General features: G+C 42.2%; 2 protein-coding genes across 2 annotated transcripts; one reads left to right on the plus strand and one right to left on the minus strand.

The window, feature by feature from the left end:
* Window positions 1-71: 71 nt before the first annotated feature.
* On the minus strand, window positions 72-3,986 carry LOC143484209 (uncharacterized). Its single transcript, XM_076982844.1, has 4 exons — window positions 3,826-3,986; window positions 1,382-1,494; window positions 1,145-1,274; window positions 72-1,018 (listed from the first exon to the last, which is right to left on the minus strand). The coding sequence occupies exons 2-4, from the start codon at window positions 1,402-1,404 to the stop codon at window positions 266-268; spliced, it is 906 nt and encodes a 301-aa protein (XP_076838959.1). The 5' UTR covers window positions 1,405-1,494; window positions 3,826-3,986; the 3' UTR covers window positions 72-265.
* Window positions 2,211-9,871, plus strand: LOC143484160 (uncharacterized). The gene is made up of 4 exons (XM_076982755.1): window positions 2,211-2,680; window positions 5,078-5,296; window positions 5,498-6,098; window positions 6,626-9,871. The coding sequence occupies exons 2-4, from the start codon at window positions 5,078-5,080 to the stop codon at window positions 8,170-8,172; spliced, it is 2,367 nt and encodes a 788-aa protein (XP_076838870.1). The 5' UTR covers window positions 2,211-2,680; the 3' UTR covers window positions 8,173-9,871.
* The last annotated feature ends 10,752 nt before the right edge of the window (window positions 9,872-20,623 follow it).

Here is a 20,623-nt window from a genome sequence, read left to right on the forward strand (position 1 = left end):
CTCAAGCGAACCGAATCTAAATACCGGACCTTTGTGAAATTCCACATTTTTTTTAAGTCTCAAAAATAATATACGTTAATTAAATACTCATTAATTCTATTCAAAAGCTGAGCCGCATCAGAGGGATCAAAGAGCTGCATGCGGCTCCGGAGCGGCGGGTTGCCGACCCCTGACCTTAAAGTGATCATTTTATGGTTAGAGAAATAAATAAATAAATAAATCACCATAATTCACATTACATCATCTGTCTAATTCGGGATTGAGATTAGCCATTGTTTGCCCAGGCTTTTACCAAGGGGCCATTTTGATAACTCACCAAAAGACAGGCAACAGTAAAAATTTGGTTTATGCTCCCTGTGATTGAAAGGGGGATCACTGTGCTGAATATTTTATGTTCTTTGACTCTGCGAATCACACGCTCAACATGGACTCTCAGTCTTGCAATGGACTGTGACGTTCTGATCTCTGACCTAGACAGTTGAGCTCTCTTTGACAGAAACGTGGGTATGTGGACTTTGCATGGAATGCAGTCTTCAACAAGGAAAACCTTGTCCACCATGATGGCCATAGATGGGTCAAGGAGGGCCACAATGCCAGACTGCTTTAAGATCTCTTTATCACTGATAGCACCTTGATAAAGAGAAGACACAAAGGTCACTGCGCCATGAGGGGCTATCCCAATCAACCCTTTGAATGTACAGTGTGATTTATAAGTGGAAAACACTTCACTCTGGAGGAGAAGGGAATTTGGAGTTTGACATCTCAGTTCTGTGCAATCTAAAATTATTTCAGTGTCAGCGTAGTCCTGAAACACATCTGGGAGGTGAGTTTTCACAGTGTCCACATCTAACCAAATAGAAACAGCTCCCAATATAGTATAAAGGAAGTTGGCCCAGGTGTTAATAATACGACTAACAGTTGACCGATGTATTGTAAATCTGTGGGCCAAATCCTTTTGCATCAGTCCCAATGACAGGTAGTTCATGAAGAGAAAAAACTCATCAATTGCTTGAAGAACCTGGGGAAAAAATACATTATCCTATTGTCATATTACATTATGACTATCAAAACTTCTTTTGATGTAAAGATTAATTTGAAAATGATGACATAACATGCTTTGTATGGACAACACGAAAACATTTACCGTTGCACTGGCAGAGTGAGGGACCTGATCAGTCTTCTCAACAGTCCGTGCTCTTGTAACCCATATGATGATGTGGGTGGCTAGGTCTATTTGCTTCCAAAAGCCCATCAGGTGGGCATGGCTTGCAAATCTGTGGAATATAAAAGTTATATATAAAGTTATATAATGGCTAATTCATTCACAATGTATTTCAGACACCAGAGAAGGCCCATCCGTATACTGTGTCCTTTTATTTACCTGGTAAAGAATCGTATCGTCATCAGAGGCAGAAAACCGCTCCAAACAGAACTTGCTGCTGACAGTTAAGTCTTCGATTTGTTTTCGGAGCCTTGATATCTCCTCGCGTAGCTCTTCATTTTCATTGAGGGAGAGATCAAGCGCAGCAGTCTTGCTTGTTACAAGACTGGTGAGGTGAATAGCTTGCACAGTAGGCTATACACTTTCAATGGCTACCGGATGTCAACAACCATCCTAAGCTTTTAGCGGAAATTACGTCACTTAACAGCGTGCACATAGGCCATTAAATATTTCCATATTATGCTATATGCTCATACAGAGGACCTGCATATCGCCGCTACAATCGAATATTTAAGTTGATTTATACAGCACAATGACAGCTAAAATGGTAGTGCACTAACGGCCGAAACCTGCTTGGTGTAGAAAAAGAAAAACACAATATATTGTGGTTTTATTATTGTATATTCTATTTTAATACTCTTCATTCGAAAATGAAAGGAACATCCTGACCAAGAAACTATTTTAATTCATTAATTCGTTTTAGCTCCAATTCACCCAATTCATTCGTGTATCATTCGTTCATTTGATATTCAACTGAAAATCAAAATCGAAAAATCAAAAAAACGATTCATTATTTTGTTTTTCGTTTTGAATATAAAAAAAAACCAGGCTTGTATTTTTCAGTTTTTTATTTGATGATCCAAACAAAACTAGCTAAATAAAAAAATTGGATTCGGAGCCGAACTTGATTTTGATTTTTTAACTCGACCCATTTGTGTGCCCCGGAAGTTGTTCTTCGTGGTCTTCGTTTGACTGCGGTAAAGTTGGTTTCACGTTTGCATATTCGGAATTCTTTCTTCAATAATAAGTGCCAAAATGTGCAAGGAATACGCCAGGAATATACATATTTAAGTTGTATACAACATTTTATTTAAAATGTACTATTGTGACCGCTCATCTCATCCTTTCACTATGTTTTGAAAATTCGCGGACATCCTCTTGCGTCAAATAAACCCGGAAGACTTTGCGGAGCAACTTTACAAATTCTCTGCACCCTGACTGGGACGGAAGTTTAACTAACATTTAAAGACCTCAGCCGTATGTTCGTCTCATGGATGAACATCCTATATGAATTTATAGGATAAATGTGTTTTGTATGTGGTTTTCACGTTGAGTTTTATGCACGTTTCTAATACCAAAGACCCTGGGTTGCTGAATTAAGTGTGAAGCGCTACACAAAGACCCAACGCGACCCGCCGCGCAATCTGGACGTTGGTCGCACACACCGCAGTAGCTCTGGTGCGTTTAACGGTGTTACTTTGACTTCTCAGTCGTGCTGTTTCTCTGAGTGTCTTGAGGACGTTTTCCGTGCGGTTAGTAATCGCTCGTCGTTAATAGTTTACTCGCTCGTACAGGCATTTCCTAGCGTGTACAGTGCATGCGTTCGTTCACCTCCTTGCGATCTGATTTCAAGCATTTACGTGAATATGATATTTGTTGGCCACCGTCGCTTCTGTTAATGGTAGAACTGTGATGACTGTTTTTCAGTTTGTTTTACTCGAAACTTTTTAGTATTCTTTTTCCGATGCAAACAATAGAATGCTGTTTCGTCTACAGTTTTATTGTAGTCCGAGGATGGATAGAAATTACTCGTCCACTTTTCACAACTCTTTCTCACTTTGATTCCTTCTTTTTCATTCCTCGTTTTTCATGCATTTTCTTCAATTAATTCCCACTGTCTTTTAGCTCCTGTGTTGTATATATGTTATGTTGTTTATGTTATTACTATGTATATATAGGATATTCGTCCTTTACCCATCACTCTATTGACTTTATAACTCCTTCAGCTGTATAGATAGTACAACTAAATCTGCTGTACTGACCCAACTGTGCATATGTTAAATATGGGCTTACATTTTCTAATATGGTCTTAAACAGCCCATTATTTTCTTATAGTTATTCATTCTTTGTCATCTCTATATCCCTACAATTGATTTAAGGGTCATTCCAGGATTTTGGTACATTTCAGGGGTGGTAACTTCTGAAAATTTGATCTTCAATTTGATAATTTTAAATCATATATTTATAATCTACAGGTTATAAACTATCAAAAAGTTTGATTCGTCAATCTCAGATATGGAAGAAGTTTTTTCTTTATTAGATTGGTGTGCAGTAAATTGGTATGCAGTAACAGGGTTGCGACTAACAGGGTTGCAAATTTAGGCTAAGTTGTGGTCTACCCCAGGAACAGATGCTCACTGTAAAATTTAGCTATGTATACAAGATCAAGGACAAATATGGTTATATAAGTATATAAAGTAAATTTTGACTCTACTCAATATTAGTCTTACAATATGAGGAACAGGGTTGCATTCACTGAGTGACACACACAACTTGGACAAACATATTTGGAAAAAAACCTTGAAAATTGTTAGAGCACTTACCATTTTTCTTGCCATGTGGGCAGGAAATGTCCTTGTGATGCAAATTCCTTTGTGCCAGTACACAAATATTTTTAACCCTTTCTCTGCCAGATAAAATTCCTTATGGTAACAGGGTTGAGCGCATGTTGTGGGACAGATTCAGATTTATTGGTCATACATTGTACAAGTACATGATGAAATGCTTTCTTGCCCAGGGCCCAGTGTTAAAGCACCAGAAAACCAGAGCGGCGGCAGCGTACAAACGCAGACGCGCCACCCTCACAGGCAAAGAGAAACATAGAGATAACATTGGGAGGAGACAAAAAAATATGACCACAGATTATTCTCACGAACAGGACAACAGTCTGTGTGCATGCAAAAAATCCATATCCCCCATAGCACATACAGCATTGATAACACAGACAGTAAGCAGTGAGAGGCGTGATCCATTCAGAGAGGGAGGGGGAGCCAGAGGCCTGGCACAGAGTTTTTGTGTCAAAGTTTGCGGTGGAAGGCGCGACACAACTTAATAGTGTAAAAACTGTGACATGCAATACAATGTAGACCAAATAAGTTGTTTTCATAAGTAAAGGAGATGCATTTCAACAATATACAAGAGGAAGTAATTTATTTAGAGCTTATTTTAATTGTTAAATTTGGCAAAGGAGTTGGTCACCCAATGTGTGGGACAAGAGAAAATGGCCATTTTTTGAAGTGGTTCAAAGGTATTCGGTCTTTTGAATAATATCTAAGGCACTTATTTTTCCACCAACTTTTACAGTTTGTCTTATAACAAGTACAATGTTTAAAAAAAATTGTCATTTAGATATTTTGGATATGTACATTTGAAATTTAAGTGGTGGGACAGGAAATGTACCAAAATCCTGGAATGACCCTTAATCACTCTCTTAATTTTCAAGTTATGGTGAACAAACTTGGTAACAGTAGTCAATAGCTGACCTCAAACATCAAAATGCATTCCATATTGACTGTACTCATCCATCTATTATCTCTGTCCTTCTATTCATCCCTCCGTCCTCCCATAGGAAGCAATTTATTTTGTAACTGCTTCAGCTGTAAATCTAGAATAACTTCACTTGCTGTACTTATTGAACTACCAGGCTCTACTGGAAACTACTATGGAGTTATTTGAGAATGACCACCATTTTAAATAACATATCGAACCACAACAGTGTGTTCTGTACAAGTAGTTGTGTGCATGTTCTTTTTTCCTTCATTCAATTAAACAGTTTCTCATGTTCCACCACTGCAGATGTCTGCTGACGGCAGTGAGGGTGGAGAGGATGATGGAGAGGTTCTACTGGAGTTACACCTGTTATGTGACTCTGAAACATCCTGCACAAAGTCAGTAGGGACTGATCTCTCCATGGAGGACATTGGAAACCTACAAACTGAAGTCTGTGAACTGAGAAAAGTGATTGAATTGCTGGAGAGAAAGTTGAATCAGCAAACAGAAAATCTTTCTAAAGAGGTATGTGTCATTGGATTGAAGAAATTGTTTACACCAAAAAAGTATTTTGCATGTTTAAAACATACACATGTGTTTATGGTGTTAATCAAATGCCTTCAAGTGGTGCAGAATCATGTTTGCTGTTTCATATATGAATAACTCCATATTTACACTGTGTTTGCCCTGTTTAAGTTTATAATGTTTTTGTGATCTTTTGTCTAGAAGGATGTTGCCACTTTGTGCAGTGTCTGTAAAGCTGAACTAAACCAAAGAGAAACACAAGACTATGTTCAGAGAGACCAGCACACACCACAGGACACAGAGGGTATACTCAGTCAGAATCCAGTGTATAAACCCGAAGCAAATCCCATTGAGACACTGGAACCTGACTGTAACGCTGGAGTCCAGCGCACACCACAGGACATGGAGGATGTATCCAGTCTGTCTCCAGTGTGTGAAATGAAAACAAAACCCACAGAAACACTGGAACTTGACTGTAACACTGAGTGCCAATACATACAGGAGGAGATGCAAGATGTGCCTTGTGTTTTTGTGGTGTGTAAGACTGAATCAAACCCTGTGGAGACACGGGACACTGACTCGAACACCACGAGCCAATGCATAAAGCAGGAGGTGCAGGTTGAAACCAATATGTCTCCTGTGGATAAAATCAACCCAAACCCCACAGAGTTCCTGGGCCCTAACTGTAATGTTGGAGACCAGCACACACCACAGACTCCATTAAAGACGTGTTCAGTGAGACTAGTGGACTGCATCCGTGGTGGACATGATGATTGTAATAATAAGAATGATTTTATACCAGGTGAGTTAAGCAAGTTTACACACAGTTAACCAAAACATCACTATTGAGGAGGTCTGAGATTAGCGTAGAATAATTATTATAACCCTAAGGAGGAAAAAGGCTTGTTTAGATGTTAAATTGCTTACCAAATAGTTGGATCAATACAGGTATTATAAGTTTATGTTGGATGATGGCTAATATATCTATCAATGAATCGAAGTACTATTGGTTGAGTTCACCTTATCACTGTCAGCCTTTGTGCTACAACCTGATTGTTGGATAATAGCCACAGCGCTAATGTAGCATCTGTGCATGACTGGGCCGGATAGGATTACATCACAACAACCAGTGGCAGGCATGAACCCAAAAAGAACACAGAGAAAGGAGGCAGGGTTTAAAGGAGGCGGGGCTTCCTGTTACTCCATAAAACATCTTTTTGTTACATTATTCCTGTTTCATACGATGTTCTGTACGATTATTGTGTTTATTATATATGGCCCAGTAATAATGCTGCAGCTGCCACTAAGTTTGTTTTTTTTCTCTTCCAGAACTCAAATCTTCTTCTGCACTCCTGCACGTCTTCTCCTGCTCTGTGTGTCCACATTCCTATACAACTCAAATGTATCTCCACAAACACATCAGGACATGTCACCATGAGGAGTATGTCAGACTGCTGAAGTCAGGACAAATTAAATATGAGAATCTGGCAACCAAACGCAGCTTCAGAAATCCACAAATGTTATCTAAAACTCTCCAGCACATTCACAAAGGAGCAAAGCTGTATCTCTGCTCAGAGTGTGGGAAGAGATTTAATAGATGGAGTGATTTCCATCGACACCATCTCATTCACACAGGTGAGAAACAGTATTGCTGCTCAGTGTGTGGGAAGAGTTTTACTAGACAGAGTAGTCTCCGTCTACACCAGCGTACTCACACAGGAGAGAAGCCGTATCATTGCTCAGAGTGTGAGAAGAGTTTTACTAGTCAGGGTGATCTCCAAAGACACCGGCGCACTCACACAGGAGAGAAGCCCTATCACTGCTCAGAGTGTGGGAAGAGTTTTACTAGACAGAGTCGTCTCCACAAACACCAGCGCACTCACACAGGAGAGAAGCCATATCACTGCTCAGAGTGTGGGAAGAGTTTTACTAGTCAGACTAGTCTCCACATACACCAGCGCATTCACACAGGAGAGAAGCCGTATCACTGTTCAGAGTGTGGGAAGAGTTTTACTAGGCAGGGTGAGCTCCAAAGACACCGGCGCATTCACACAGGAGAGAAGCCGTATAACTGCTCAGAGTGTGGGAAGAGTTTTAATAGTCAGAGTAATCGCCGCCAACACCAGCGTACTCACACAGGAGAGAAGCCGTATCATTGCTCAGAGTGTGGGATGAGTTTTACTTGTCAGGGTGATCTCCAAAGACACCAGCGCATTCACACAGGAGAGAAGCCGTATCACTGCTCAGAGTGTGGGAAGAGTTTTACTAGACAGAGTGATCTCCAAAGACACCGGCGCACTCACACAGGAGAGAAGCCGTATCATTGCTCAGAGTGTGAGAAGAGTTTTACTAGTCAGGGTGATCTCCAAAGACACCGGCGCACTCACACAGGAGAGAAGCCTTATCACTGCTCAGTGTGTGGGAAGAGTTTTACTACTCAGAGTAGTCTCCACCAACACCATCTCATTCACACAGGAGAGAAACGCTATCACTGCTTAGAGTGTGGGAAGAGTTTTACTAGACAGGCTAGTCTCCACATACACCAGCGTGCTCACACAGGAGAGAAGCTGTGTAACTGCTCAGAGTGTGGGAAGAGTTTTACTAGACAGACCACTCTCCACCTACACCAGCGCACTCACACAGGAGAGAAGCCGTATCATTGCTCAGAGTGTGAGAAGAGTTTTACTAGTCAGGGTGATCTCCAAAGACACCGGCGCACTCACACAGGAGAGAAGCCGTATCACTGCTCAGAGTGTGGGAAGAGTTTTACTAGACAGAGTCGTCTCCACAAACACCAGCGCACTCACACAGGAGAGAAGCTGTATAACTGCTCAGACCTGCACATTCACACTAGAGAGAAGTGGAATCACTGCTAACAGTATGAAAAGTGTTTTGGTCATGGGTTAAAGTTCCCTGTCACCACGACGGATTTCCGTCATTTGATTTTTTTTGGGGGGGAGGGGGGGGATCTATCAAATCATAATATGCCGAAATATGATCCTCTCACTGGATCATCAGCGCTGGGTGGGTGACGGCGGTGTCATTTGTTTGACTTGCGGGTCATCCCGCCTTCTGATTTTCGGACATTACATAAAAAAGCTTCCTCCCTCCAGCCTTAAGTCCAGTTTGTTTTGGTCAGTTTATGTTTTCAACTTGATTGGTCGTGCCGAAGACATTAATACTCCGTTCGACATAAACATCATACAGGCGGTCCCCGGGTTACGAGGTTCCCGAGTTATGATTTTCCGTGGTTACTACACATCTCACATTCACACATCGGAAGAGCTTCAGAGGTAGATGTAAGATAAATTCAGTATTTTATCTTTATTTTGATGAAGTTTAATTTTTATCAGACATATAAGAAAGTGTTTTTTTTTTTTTGAGCCGGTACAGGTGGTCAGACGATCTGGTTCATCATGGCTGCCTTACGGCGTAAGGTGTAATACATGAACAAAAGCACAAAATGTATGTGCACAAAATCATGCCTGTTTTTAACATAGTGTCTAATTGTGTTAACTGAATCTTTAGGTTACAGCATTTTCTCAGAATATTAATAGAAATTTACTTTTTTTAATTTCACCATAATGATTATCTGACTTATTTATTATTAATTAATTTAAAGATTAATTATTAAATATTCAAAATGTGGTACACTTCCAAGCCCGCTCATAAAAATTTTAGGCTCAGGAATTTTTCCCACTATCACCCCTGTAAGTGTAATTGAGAAATACAAATAATGATCTGAAAATGTCCAGGAAGACAAACATTGATGCAGATAGAAGGTTGTTTCAAGAAAGATGGGAACGCAATGTTTGCGCAAGGAGAAAAACGGGTATGAAGCCGTGACGGATGTCAAAAAGTACCGTCTACATCGGCATTTTGCGACCAAACATGGAGCTAAGTATGCCAAAATTAGGCATCAAGAAAACAACCAATTGCCAAAGAATTAAAAGTCAAACTGATCACTACAGAATGTGTTCACAACCACAAACGAAGCGTCAGTAAAAGCTGGTTTTGTTGTGGCTGAAGAAATCGCCCGCATTTCAAAGTCTTTTTCAGAGGGAGCGTTTACGAAGCACAATTGCTGTTTTCAGTTATTTGATATTTTTTAACAAAGTAAATGTGATATCTTTGATGTTATTTTTCTTTTTTCATTTGGAGAGTTTGATCATTGATTGATGGAGTAATGTGGGTTTCATAACCTAAAAATTAAAAGGATTTATGTTATAATAAGAGCAACAAGCAAACATATGCAAATATATATGTAATATTTGTAACTTCAGAGTTATTTAACATTAAGGAGTAGTTACATTTATAAGTTACATATGGCCCTCTGTGGGGAATGATAAGCGCTTTGTGACAACATGTGTTGTGAAAAGCGCTATACAAATAAACTTTGATTTGAATGATTACGCTAATGTGGCCTGTGGAATGTGGAAAATGAGTTTGACACCCCTGTTTTAGATCATGGATGGCTTTAATAATGCCATTTTAAGTATTTGTTAGCTGTTTAGTTGTAAAGAATTGTGCAGTGTGTAATTGACTAGTATAACAATAAAAAAAATTGAAATTGAAGTATTTGGAATTTTTCTCTGTCTGCCCAGCCAAGCCGTTGCAGACCATATCAGCCGCTAGCTCTAGGTCAGCCTGGTACAAGGTGGCCGGCACCGTGAGCAGACCTGGATCACAGTACTCAGCTTCCAAAGCCCCCACTGGAGACTCCTTGTACGACTGGGGCCCAGCGGGCCAGGACTGTGCACTCGCTGCTGGGGGTGGTGCTCCAGTCCAGGCTAGCCACTTGTCTGATGGGCTGAAACCCTCCGAGCAGCCCCCTGGAAACCCCCCTCTAGAGGAGCCCATCCACTTTGAACCACTGCCTCTTCTCAAGCCTGCCAGGGACAGGGTGTACCACCGGCCCGGTCACACCCAGGAAGCAGAGAGCTTTGACAGAGAGATGCCGGGAGCTGAAACGAGCAAACCGGCCAGGGCTCTCGTGAAGGGCGCTGGTACTGGGGGGTCAGAGGTCAAGGCTGTGGGTCGCAGCAGAGTGAGGGACTACACAGTGCTCCACCCTTCATGTGTATCAGCGTGTAACGTCACCATCCAGGACTCCATAGACAGGAGCATGGATGAGTTCGTCAACACTCCACCTACGGATCTAGGAGAGGCTGGAACCTTCAGGAGAAAAACGGATGCGCAGCTTAGCAAGCCGACCAGGTGATCACACCTCTCTGTCTCCGCCCCCCGACACACACACACACACACAGGTCGTAAAAGTGTAAAGATGCAATGTAAAGTGTGTAATAACTCCCCGCCTTTGTGTAATAACTTTTAACCTTGGAACTTTGACAATGTTAAATTCATGAAATCATACACTGAATCGTTCAATTACAATTGCAGGGTGAGCCTGTTCACAAACCCCTGGCAGGGTTCACACACACACTCTGCCTCTCTGTCTCTCAGGTTTCGCCCCTCTCCCAGTAAGACCAAGAGGGAGTCCAAGCTGGAGTTCTTTGGGTTCGAGGAGGCTGAGGCACAGGATGTCGACGGAGAGCCACACACCTCCGGCAGCTCCAGCTACAAAATCAAATACTTTGGCTTTGACGACCTGAGTGACAGTGACAGTGAGGATGAGGAGGATTTCGCAGCTAAAGGCAGGAGGAAGACCAGGAAAGCCCCATGTGAAGCTCTGACTGCTGGAGTGGACAGTCCGACAAGCACTAATGCAGGTACACGCGCACACACACACACACACACACACACACACACACTAATGTAGGTGTACACACACAAATTGGGTATTGCGGGCTGGGCTAGTCTGTAAAATTCCCTTGGGAATGAACTGTGTTCCAGCTGTGTGTTTAACTTCTCTGAACATGTCGTGTAGTCCTGATGTCGGAGGCTGTTGTAGGGAGTCCCTTCTGGGCCAGAGCACATCACCCGACATTCTGCAGCTGCAGCCTTTCAGAACCAGCCTCTTTGGGCCAGCGTTATATGGGAATGAGATCATAAAGTCCCTTTGTCCCTCATTGTTGGAAGAAGCCTTCTATTAAAGTGTATAGAGTGAAATCGGGTCATGCTAAACAAGACGTTGTATGTCTGTCTGTCCTGCTATGACGTGTCTAGCCCTGCCCCACTAGGGGGCGTGTCTGGCCCACTGGAGTTCCATGCTCTGAATTTTCCCTCTCCTCAGATTCTCAGGAGTGGCTGGAGGAGGCGTGTCCCACTGGCTCCGCCCACCAGAGGGAGCGAGGGGCCAGGCTGACGGACAAGGCCAAGGAGATCAGCCGCAAGATCTTCAGCGGCCCCAAAAAGGTGCGGGAACACGGGCGCCGCGGGACACGGGCGCCCTGCTGAACTCCAAACTGCACCTCTACAGTCATGGCCAAACGTTTTGAGAATGACACAAATATTATATTTTCACATGATCTTCTGCCCTCTGGTTTTTATGTGTGTTTGTCAGATGTTTTTATCACACACAGAAATATAATTGCAATCATATTGAGTAACAAAAGCTTTTATTGACAGTTAGAATGAGTTAATGCAGCAAGTCAATGTTTGCAGTGTTGACCCTTCTTCTTCAGGACCTCTGCAATTCTCCCTGGCATGCTCTCAATCAACTTCTGGACCAAATCCTGACTGATAGCAGTCCATTCTTGCACAATCAATCCTTGCATTTTGTCAGAATGTGTAGGTTTTTGTTTGTCCACCCGTCTCGTGATAATTGACCACAAGTTCTCAATGGGATTAAGATCTGGGAGTTTCCAGGCCATGGACCCAAAATCTCTGTTTTGTTCCCTGAGCCATTTAGTTATCACCTTTGCTTTATGGCAAGGTGCTCCATCATGCTGGAGAAGGCATTGTTGATCACCAAACTGCTCTTGGATGGTTGGGAGTAGTTGCTCTTGGAGAACATTCTGGTACCATTCTTTATTCATGGCTGTGTTTTTAGGCAAGACTGTGAGAGAGCCGATTCCCTTGGCCCGAGAAGCAACCCCACACATGAATGGTTTCAGGATCCTTTACAGTTGGCATTCAACAAGACTGGTGGTAGCGCTCACCTCCGGTGTCTTCTCTGAACAAGCTGTTTTCCAGATGTCCCAAACAATCGGAAAGGGGAATCATCAGAGAAAATGACTTTACCCCAGTCCTCAGCAGTCCACTCCCTGTACCTTTTGTAGAATATCAATCAATCAATCAATCAAATTTTATTTATATAGCGCTTTTTACAACAGTTGTTGTCACAAAGCAGCTTTACAAGTGCCGAGTCCTAGCCCCCAGTGAGCAAGCCAAAGGCGACAGTGGCAAGGAAAAACTCCCTAGTTTTTTTGCATGAGGAAGAAACCTTGAGAGGAACCAAGACTCAGGGGGGGAACCCATCCTCCTCTGGCCGACACCGGTCACCATGACAACAACAACAACAATTTAGACAGAAAGAAGAGAAAGAAAAGGAAAAATATGTAATAATGTCCATCATGATGTATGCATCCGGTTAGGCAGGAGGTGGCTGGCTCAGGATGGATCGCTGGTCTCCTCATCTCATTATTCCTCAAGCAGGCGGGCAGCCATGTGGAGAAATGAAACAGGGAAAATTAGCTCTGTATGAGGACATATACAGGACAGGTAAAATTATAAACATGTCCGGAGTGTGGCAGCAACTCCGGCATTTAGTTAAATTATTACAGCCTAGCTAAAAAGGCAGAACCAGAAGGTAACATAGGCTTGGGGGCATTCTGAGACAATGGCATCCGTCCACTGCACTGTCAACAAACTTGAGTGACCACGAGCAGTGACAGGACGACAGCACCAGCGCCCCAGTCTACCATAGAACCCTTCGTCTATGAACCCCTGGATCTGTACTTTTATCTAAGGGGGGACATTAATTATCAAACGCTAAACTAAATAAGTGGGTTTTCAACCTAGACTTAAAGATTGTGACTGTGTCAAGAGTCCTGGACACATTTAGGAAGATCATTCCAAAGCTGGGGGGCCTTACAAGAAAAGGCTCTTCCCCCTGCTGTTACCTTATTAATTTTTGGAACTAATAAAAGACCAGCACCCTGTGATCTTAGTGGGCGTGGGGGTTTGTAATAGGAAATAAGTTCCTGAAGGTACTCAGGAGCAAGCCCGTGCAATGCTTTATAAGTTAATAAAATAATTTTAAAATCAATACGGAATTTAACTGGGAGCCAATGCAGGGCTGATAGGACTGGACTGATATGCTGAAATTTTCTAGTTCTGGTCAGAACCCTGGCTGCGGCATTTTGAACTATTTGAAGTTTATTTAGATTCCTATTTGAACATCCTGACAGTAGTGCATTGCAGTAGTCTAAAATAGAGCTAACAAAGGCGTGCACCAATTTTTCCGCATCATCCTGTGATAATGCATTTCTTAATTTAGCAATGTTACGGAGATGTAGAAAAGCTATCCTAGTAGTATTTTCTGTGTATTTATCAAATGATAGGTCAGAGTCGAGTATGACGCCTAGGTTTTTGGCTACTGTGCCAGGTGTAATGGGGTAGCCTGCGAGATTAAGCATTAGATCTGGAATTTTCTGTTTTGAGGCCTTAGGGCCCAGAAGGAGAACTTCTGTTTTGTCCTCATTAAGTTGGAGGAAGTTTAGAGACATCCAGCATTTAATATCTTTTACACAGGCCTCAATTTTTCTTAAACTGAGTTTGTCATCAGGTTTGGCTGATATGTAAAGTTGAGTGTCATCTGCATAGCAGTGAAAATTGACACCATGTTTGTTTATAACTGTGCCCAATGGTAGCATATATAATGTAAATAATAGTGGTCCTAGAATGGAGCCTTGTGGGACCCCATATTTAACTTTTGTACGTTTGGATGGAATATTATTGAGCTCTACAAACTGATAGCGATTTGTTAAGTAAGAATGAAACCATGAAAGGGCTGTGCCAGAGACTCCAACCCAGCGTTCTAACCTTTCTAGCAAGATCCTTGATCAATTGTGTCGAAAGCTGCACTAAGATCAAGAAGCACTAACAGCGATACATAACCTTGATCTGAAGCAAGGAGGAGGTCATTTGTTACTTTAACTAATGCTGTTTCAGTACTGTGATGGGGCCTAAAACCAGATTGGAACTTTTCAAATATGTGATGCCTATGCAGATATAGGCATAATTGCTGGGCAACAGCTTTTTCTATGATCTTAGATATAAATGATGTGTTTGAAATGGGTCTATAATTAGATAGTACAGTAGGATCAAGATTTGGTTTCTTAATCAGAGGTTTAATAACTGCTAATTTACATGATTTGGGCATGTGACCTATTGTAATGGATGAGTTAACTATAGTTAGAAGAGGTTCAGTTACCACTGGTAATACCTCTTTTAATAACTTTGATGGAACCGAGTCTAGTGTGCAGGTAGCACAATTTAAGGAAGAAATTATTTTCTCTAATTCTGATTGTGGGAGTGGATGAAAAGCATCAAGTTTTTCTCCCAGTATGCGATTTAAATCGATGTCAACCAAACCAGATGACATACCAGTTGTATTGCTAATAAAAGGTTTTATATTTTGTCTAATATTCTCTATTTTATTATCAACAAAATCTATAAATACATTACTAGTGAGGTTTACTGGAATCTGAGGTTCTGCGCCTGCTTGATTTTTTGTAAGTTTGGAAATAGTATTAAAAAGAAATCTAGGATTGTTTTTATTTTTCTCTATCAGTGAGGCTAGGTATGCTGAGCGTGCTTTAGTGAGTGCCCGTTTGTAGTCAATGATGCTATCCTTCCAGGCACAGTAGAATACTTCCAACTTAGTAGATCGCCATTTACGCTCTAATTTACGTGCTATTTGTTTTAAGTTTCTAGTTTGGTCAGTGTACCACGGAGCAAGTTTTTTAGATCTAGTCTTTTTATATTTGAGTGGAGCTACTATATCTAGAGCTGATCTGCAAGTATTCTCTATGCAGTTGGTTAGACTGTCTAACTCTCCTGGATAGGATGGCGAGTGGGCTAGAGCAGTTAAATCAGGGAGGGCTTCAATAAACTGTGTTGCTGTTAATGAATTTATCGAGCGCTTTATACACTGCCGAGGAGATGGGCGGGTATTTATGTTAAGATGAATCTCAAATTTGACTAAATAGTGATCAGAGATAGCTACGGTTTGTGGGAGTATATTTATATTATCTACGTCAATACCCAACGTTAAGATTAAATCTAGGGTATGATTTTGATAGTGTGTGGGTCCTACAACGTTTTGTGTAATGCCAACAGAGTTCAATATAGAAGTAAAAGCCCTTGTCAGTGGATCCTCCGCATTATCAAAATGTATGTTAAAGTCTCCTACCATTATTATTTTGTCACTACTAACTGCTAAATTTGCTGTAAAATCTGTGAAATCTTTTAAGAAATCTGAGTAAGGCCCTGGTGGTCTATATACATTTGTTAGGGAAAATGAACTTTTATTTTCAGATGGACTAGTTACATTAATAGACAGCATCTCAAATGAATTAAAGATATCCAAGTATTTCTGATGAATTTCTAAACAATCACGATATATTATACATATTCCTCCTCCTCTGCCTGACAATCTAGGTTTATGTATATAACTATATCCCACAGGAGTGGCTTCGTTTAGAGATAAATAGTCACCAGATTGAATCCACGTTTCAGTTAGACATAAAATATCAAATTTCTGGTCAGTTATAAGTTCATTCATAAAAACTGCTTTAGAGTTGAGTGATCGAATATTAATTAATCCAATTTTCAGATCGGTCATATAGGTAATAATTGGATGTGAAGTTTGAATATTAGTTAAAAACTTAGGACGGACTATTTTCTTATGATTTAATTTAACCCGGGGCACAGACACATTCTCAATCCTATGGGATCTTGGTGACGCCTCTAAGCAGCTCGCAGACAGACGGTTTAGCCCGTTAGTCTGCGGCCTGGTCGCGACTCTGGTTAGTCAGCAGCTCCTAGTACTACACTGCCCACTAACTAACAGACTACGGGCTATGCTGCAAGATAACAGGGCAGCGCCATCCCGGGTGGGGTGGACACCGTCCCTGCCTAAAAGACCAGGCTTGCCCTCAAACTCTTTCCAATTATCAATAAAGCCCACTTGATTTTCGGAGCACCACTTGGACATCCAGCGGTTTAGCGACGTGAGCCTGCTGTATTGCTCATCACCGCGCCGCATTGGGATGGGGCCAGAGCAGATTATCAGTCTGTCCCTGATGTTTTTTCTGGAGAGAAGTGGCTTCTTTGCTGCCCTCCTTGAGACCAGGCCTAGCTCCAAGAGTCTCCGCCTCACAGTGCGTGCAGATGCACTCACACCTGCCTGCTGCCATTCCTGAGCAAGCTCTGCACTGCTGGTAGCCCAATCCCGCAGCTGAAACACTTTTAAGAGACAGTCCTGGTGCTTGCTGGTCTTTCTTGGGCGCCCTGGAGCTTTTTTGGCAACAATGGAACCTCTCTCCTTGAAGTTCTTAATGATGAGAGAGATTGTTGACTGAGGTGCAATCTTTCTAGCTGCGATACTCTTCCCTGTTAGGCCATTTTTGTGCAGTGAAATGATGACTGCACGTGTTTCTTTAGAGATAACCATGGTTAACAGAAGAGAAACAATGATGCCGAGCACCAGCCTCCTTTTAAATCTTCCAGTGGTGTCACTCTTACTTAATCATGACTGATTGATCTCCAGCCCTGTCCTCAACACACACACCTGGAGCAAGTGTTAATGGAGCAATCACTGAAATGATGTTAGCTGGTCCTTTTAAGGCAGGGCTGCAATGAAGTTGAAATGTGTTTTGGGTAGGCCTGAACGATTAATTGCATTTGCGATAATCTCGCGATATTTTAAAACGCGATTCTCTAATCGCACAGAGTGCGATTTAAACTGGTCACGTGACTTGGGAGCGAGCCGAGGACGAATGGAGCAAACCCGAGCAGGAGGCAGGGAGGTGGAGAAGTGAAGTTAACACAGCGCACTTTAACTTGTTGCACAATGGCTTCAGGCTCGACAGATGCTGACACAACTGAAAGTCTAATACCAAAGAGGGGCAGCACATCAGTTGTGTGAAATTACTTTGGCTTTAAAAAAGATGCTGCTCAACGTCAGGTACCCTGCAAAACGTGCCTTGCTACTGTCGCTACGACGCGAGGTAACACTACAAACCTTTTTCAGCATTAAAAAAAAACACCACAAAGCCTCGTATGATATTTGCAAGCCTAAAATGCCAACGACCAGTGCTGCATCTTCAAATACGCCAAGTACCAGCCGATAGGGATCACTGACCGAGCGTTTGAAAGTGTAACTCCTTATTGATATGATTCGAAGCAGCACGCTGAAATAACTCGGGCAGTAACGGAGTTCATAGCGAAAGACATGATGCCCGTTAATATAGCCATGAAGCTATATAGTTAATATAGCTTCATGGCTTTGTTAAACACACTGGATATGCGCTACCAAATGCCCTCACACACATATTTTAGCCAAGTTGCTATACCTGCAGGGTTGCCAACTCTCACGCATGGAGCATCTTAGACTAAAAAGTTACTAGTTCGCTCTGGCACCAACCACAGGCGATCGATCGCGATATAATAATAATACTTCAATTTTGTCCACTTTACACCGCCCCGATAACGTTGCCCCCCCCCCCCCCCCCCCCCCCGACTTTGCAATTAATTGCTGTTAAGCTGGTCACTCTTTATGACATTCTGGAGTATATGCAAATTGCCATTATGAAAACTGAAGCAGTAGACTTTATATAAAATTTATATTTGTATCATTCTCAAAACTTTTGGCCATGACTGTACATGCTCATGATCACCTTCACTGTTTAGACTTGCATACTTACTCTAGATTCTCAAGCTGGTGCTGCAGGGCAGTTTGTTGTGCAGAGGGAAATTAACAGAGTTTCTAATAGTTCTGATTCTGTGTAAGGATAGAAGAACCCCACGCTGTTCTTAGTTGCATGTCTTACTGTCAGTGCTTGGGATTTAGTGGACCTCTTTTCTGTGTGTGTGTGTGTGTGTGTGTGTGTGTGTGTGTGTGTGTGTGTGTGTGTGTGTCAGTCTCTTGCTAAGGCGGTATATAATGCTCGACACTGGAACAATCCTCCAGCTTCCTCTCGCACCATCATCGCACCAGTACGTATGACCTCTGACCTCGACACCTCTGCCACGAGTTCTGGAGTCATGGTGCTTTGTGTGTATATCCGGTTTGCAGAAAATGTTGCTAATCTTTGCTGAGGATTAGAGGCTCATGAAGCGGGGATAAAATAAGTATAAGGATAAAAGGTATTTATTCATCATACATTGTACAAGTACAAGACGAAATGCGTTTTTGCCCAGGGCCCAGTGTTAAAGCACCGAAAAACCTGAGCGGCGGCAGCAAAACTGCACCTGCCTCGAAGGGTGCCGCTGTTTACGCAGAATGGAAGAGAAACATAGAGATAACATTGGGATAACATAGAGATAACATTGGGATAACATTGGGATAACATAGAGATAACATAGAGATAACATTGGGATAACATAGAGATAACATAGAGATAACATTGGGAGGAAACAAAAAAATATGACCACAGATTATTCTCACAACAGGACAACAGTCTGTGTGCATGCAAAAAATCCCCATAGCACATACAGCATTGATAACACAGACAGTAAGCAGTGAGAGACGTGATTCATTGATAACACAGACAGTAAGCAGTGAGAGGTGTGATTCATTGACACCACAGACAGTAAGCAGTGAGAGGTGTGATTCATTGATAACACAGACAGTAAGCAGTGAGAGGTGTGATTCATTGATAACACAGACAGTAAGCAGTGAGAGACGTGATTCATTGATAACACAGACAGTAAGCAGTGAGAGGTGTGATTCATTGATAACACAGACAGTAAGCAGTGAGAGACGTGATTCATTGATAACACAGACAGTAAGCAGTGAGAGACGTGATTAATTGATAACACAGACAGTAAGCAGTGAGAGGCGTGATTCATTGATAACACAGACAGTAAGCAGTGAGAGGCGTGATCCATTCAGAGAGGGAGGGGGTAGCCAGAGGCCTGGCACACAGTTTTTGTGTCAATTTCACAGTGGAAGGCGAGAGCCATCTCTGACAGTCTCTGTGTGGGGGTAGGAGCAGGTAACCAAGACGACGACCTTCTGGGAGAAATTTGTTTGGGCGCCAATGCAGATAAGAAGAATGAAGAATTTAGCAAGGAGCTCGTCCTTGAGTGGTTGAGCACACAAACTCCCCTTAAAGTCGGCTGTCTCCCAACTGATCCAACTTCACACACGTCCCCATGAGTCAAACACATATCCAGATGAGAACGTAGCGTCCAGACATGTGGGTTCTCCCGCACCATGACTCCACGTGGAAAAAAAAAGTGTCAATTACATTGAGAGACCACCTGATCAAATCCATTTTCTTGGTAAAATTCGAAGAGCAACGTCCGATTACTGAGACATGACAGAGAATCTAAGCCGAGCCGAGCAGAGCAGAAGGGAGGGAGTGCAGGAGCAGAGATAAAGTGCGCCTCTCTTGAAGGCCGCAAGAAGGGAGGGGCAGTCAGTAATGTCTAATGTCATTAAATCAGCTTCCTTTAGTCCTTTATGTATAAATGGAGCAAAATATTAGATTTAATATTTATAATCTGATAAACCATCATATTTATGAAGTGATGTCTGGAATTTTAACGGGTGGTTTGTCTTGGCGATTATGTGCTATATTGTCTTAGAAGCCTAGTGTGTCCAGTGGAGGCAAAGATGCAACTTCCTGTAGAGATGAAGGTGTGTTTAAAGCTCCGCCTCCTCCACCAAAAGTCATCAAATCAGTGACCATCCCCACAGAGCCTCACCAGGACACTGTCACTGCACTCAAGTGCAGGAAAGAGCACAAGGCGGTGAGTAGGGCATCCTGGGAAATGTAGTAGGGAAATGGGATTTTTCCATTTCCATTGTACATTTCTGTTGTTGCTAATATCAATACAACAGAAATGTGCTTAATGTTTCAGTGCTTCTGTTCATCACCTGGAAGTTTTAAAAAGCATTGAGTGATTAAGTGAACCCAGACCCAGTTGTTGTCAGGGGTCAAGGTTCGGTCATGTTGGTTCTGATCTGCAAGCTGACAGCAGGCACTGTGGAAGAGTGATGAATGCTCAAAGCGTTCAGCGCTGAGCAGGAAGGTCTGTTGGGTGGAGGAGAGCTGTCAAGAAGTGGAGCTTCTGGAGAACGTAGTTTGGGACAGCATGTAGACCTGTGTAATTAATGAATTAATCATGCCTACATGCCTGTTTTTAACATATTGTGTCTAATTGTGTTAACAGGATCTTTAGGTTACAGCA

Source organism: Brachyhypopomus gauderio, chromosome 20, assembly GCF_052324685.1.
Source record: "Brachyhypopomus gauderio isolate BG-103 chromosome 20, BGAUD_0.2, whole genome shotgun sequence".
Lineage (NCBI taxonomy): Eukaryota > Metazoa > Chordata > Actinopteri > Gymnotiformes > Hypopomidae > Brachyhypopomus > Brachyhypopomus gauderio.

What these genes read in the sequence shown, in the direction of transcription:
- LOC143484209 (XM_076982844.1), bottom strand. Translation starts at nt 1,404, where the DNA reads ATGACGATACGATTCTTTACCAG. An exon ending in ACGATACGATTCTTTACCAG is followed by an intron (nt 1,275 to 1,381) that starts GTAAATAAAAGG and finishes TATATTCCACAG; the next exon opens with ATTTGCAAGCCATGCCCACC. An exon ending in CTCACTCTGCCAGTGCAACG is followed by an intron (nt 1,019 to 1,144) that starts GTAAATGTTTTC and finishes TTTTTTCCCCAG; the next exon opens with GTTCTTCAAGCAATTGATGA.
- LOC143484160 (XM_076982755.1), top strand. Translation starts at nt 5,078, where the DNA reads ATGTCTGCTGACGGCAGTGAGGGTGGAGAGGATGATGGAGAGGTTCTA. An exon ending in CAGAAAATCTTTCTAAAGAG is followed by an intron (nt 5,297 to 5,497) that starts GTATGTGTCATT and finishes TCTTTTGTCTAG; the next exon opens with AAGGATGTTGCCACTTTGTG. An exon ending in TAAGAATGATTTTATACCAG is followed by an intron (nt 6,099 to 6,625) that starts GTGAGTTAAGCA and finishes TTTCTCTTCCAG; the next exon opens with AACTCAAATCTTCTTCTGCA.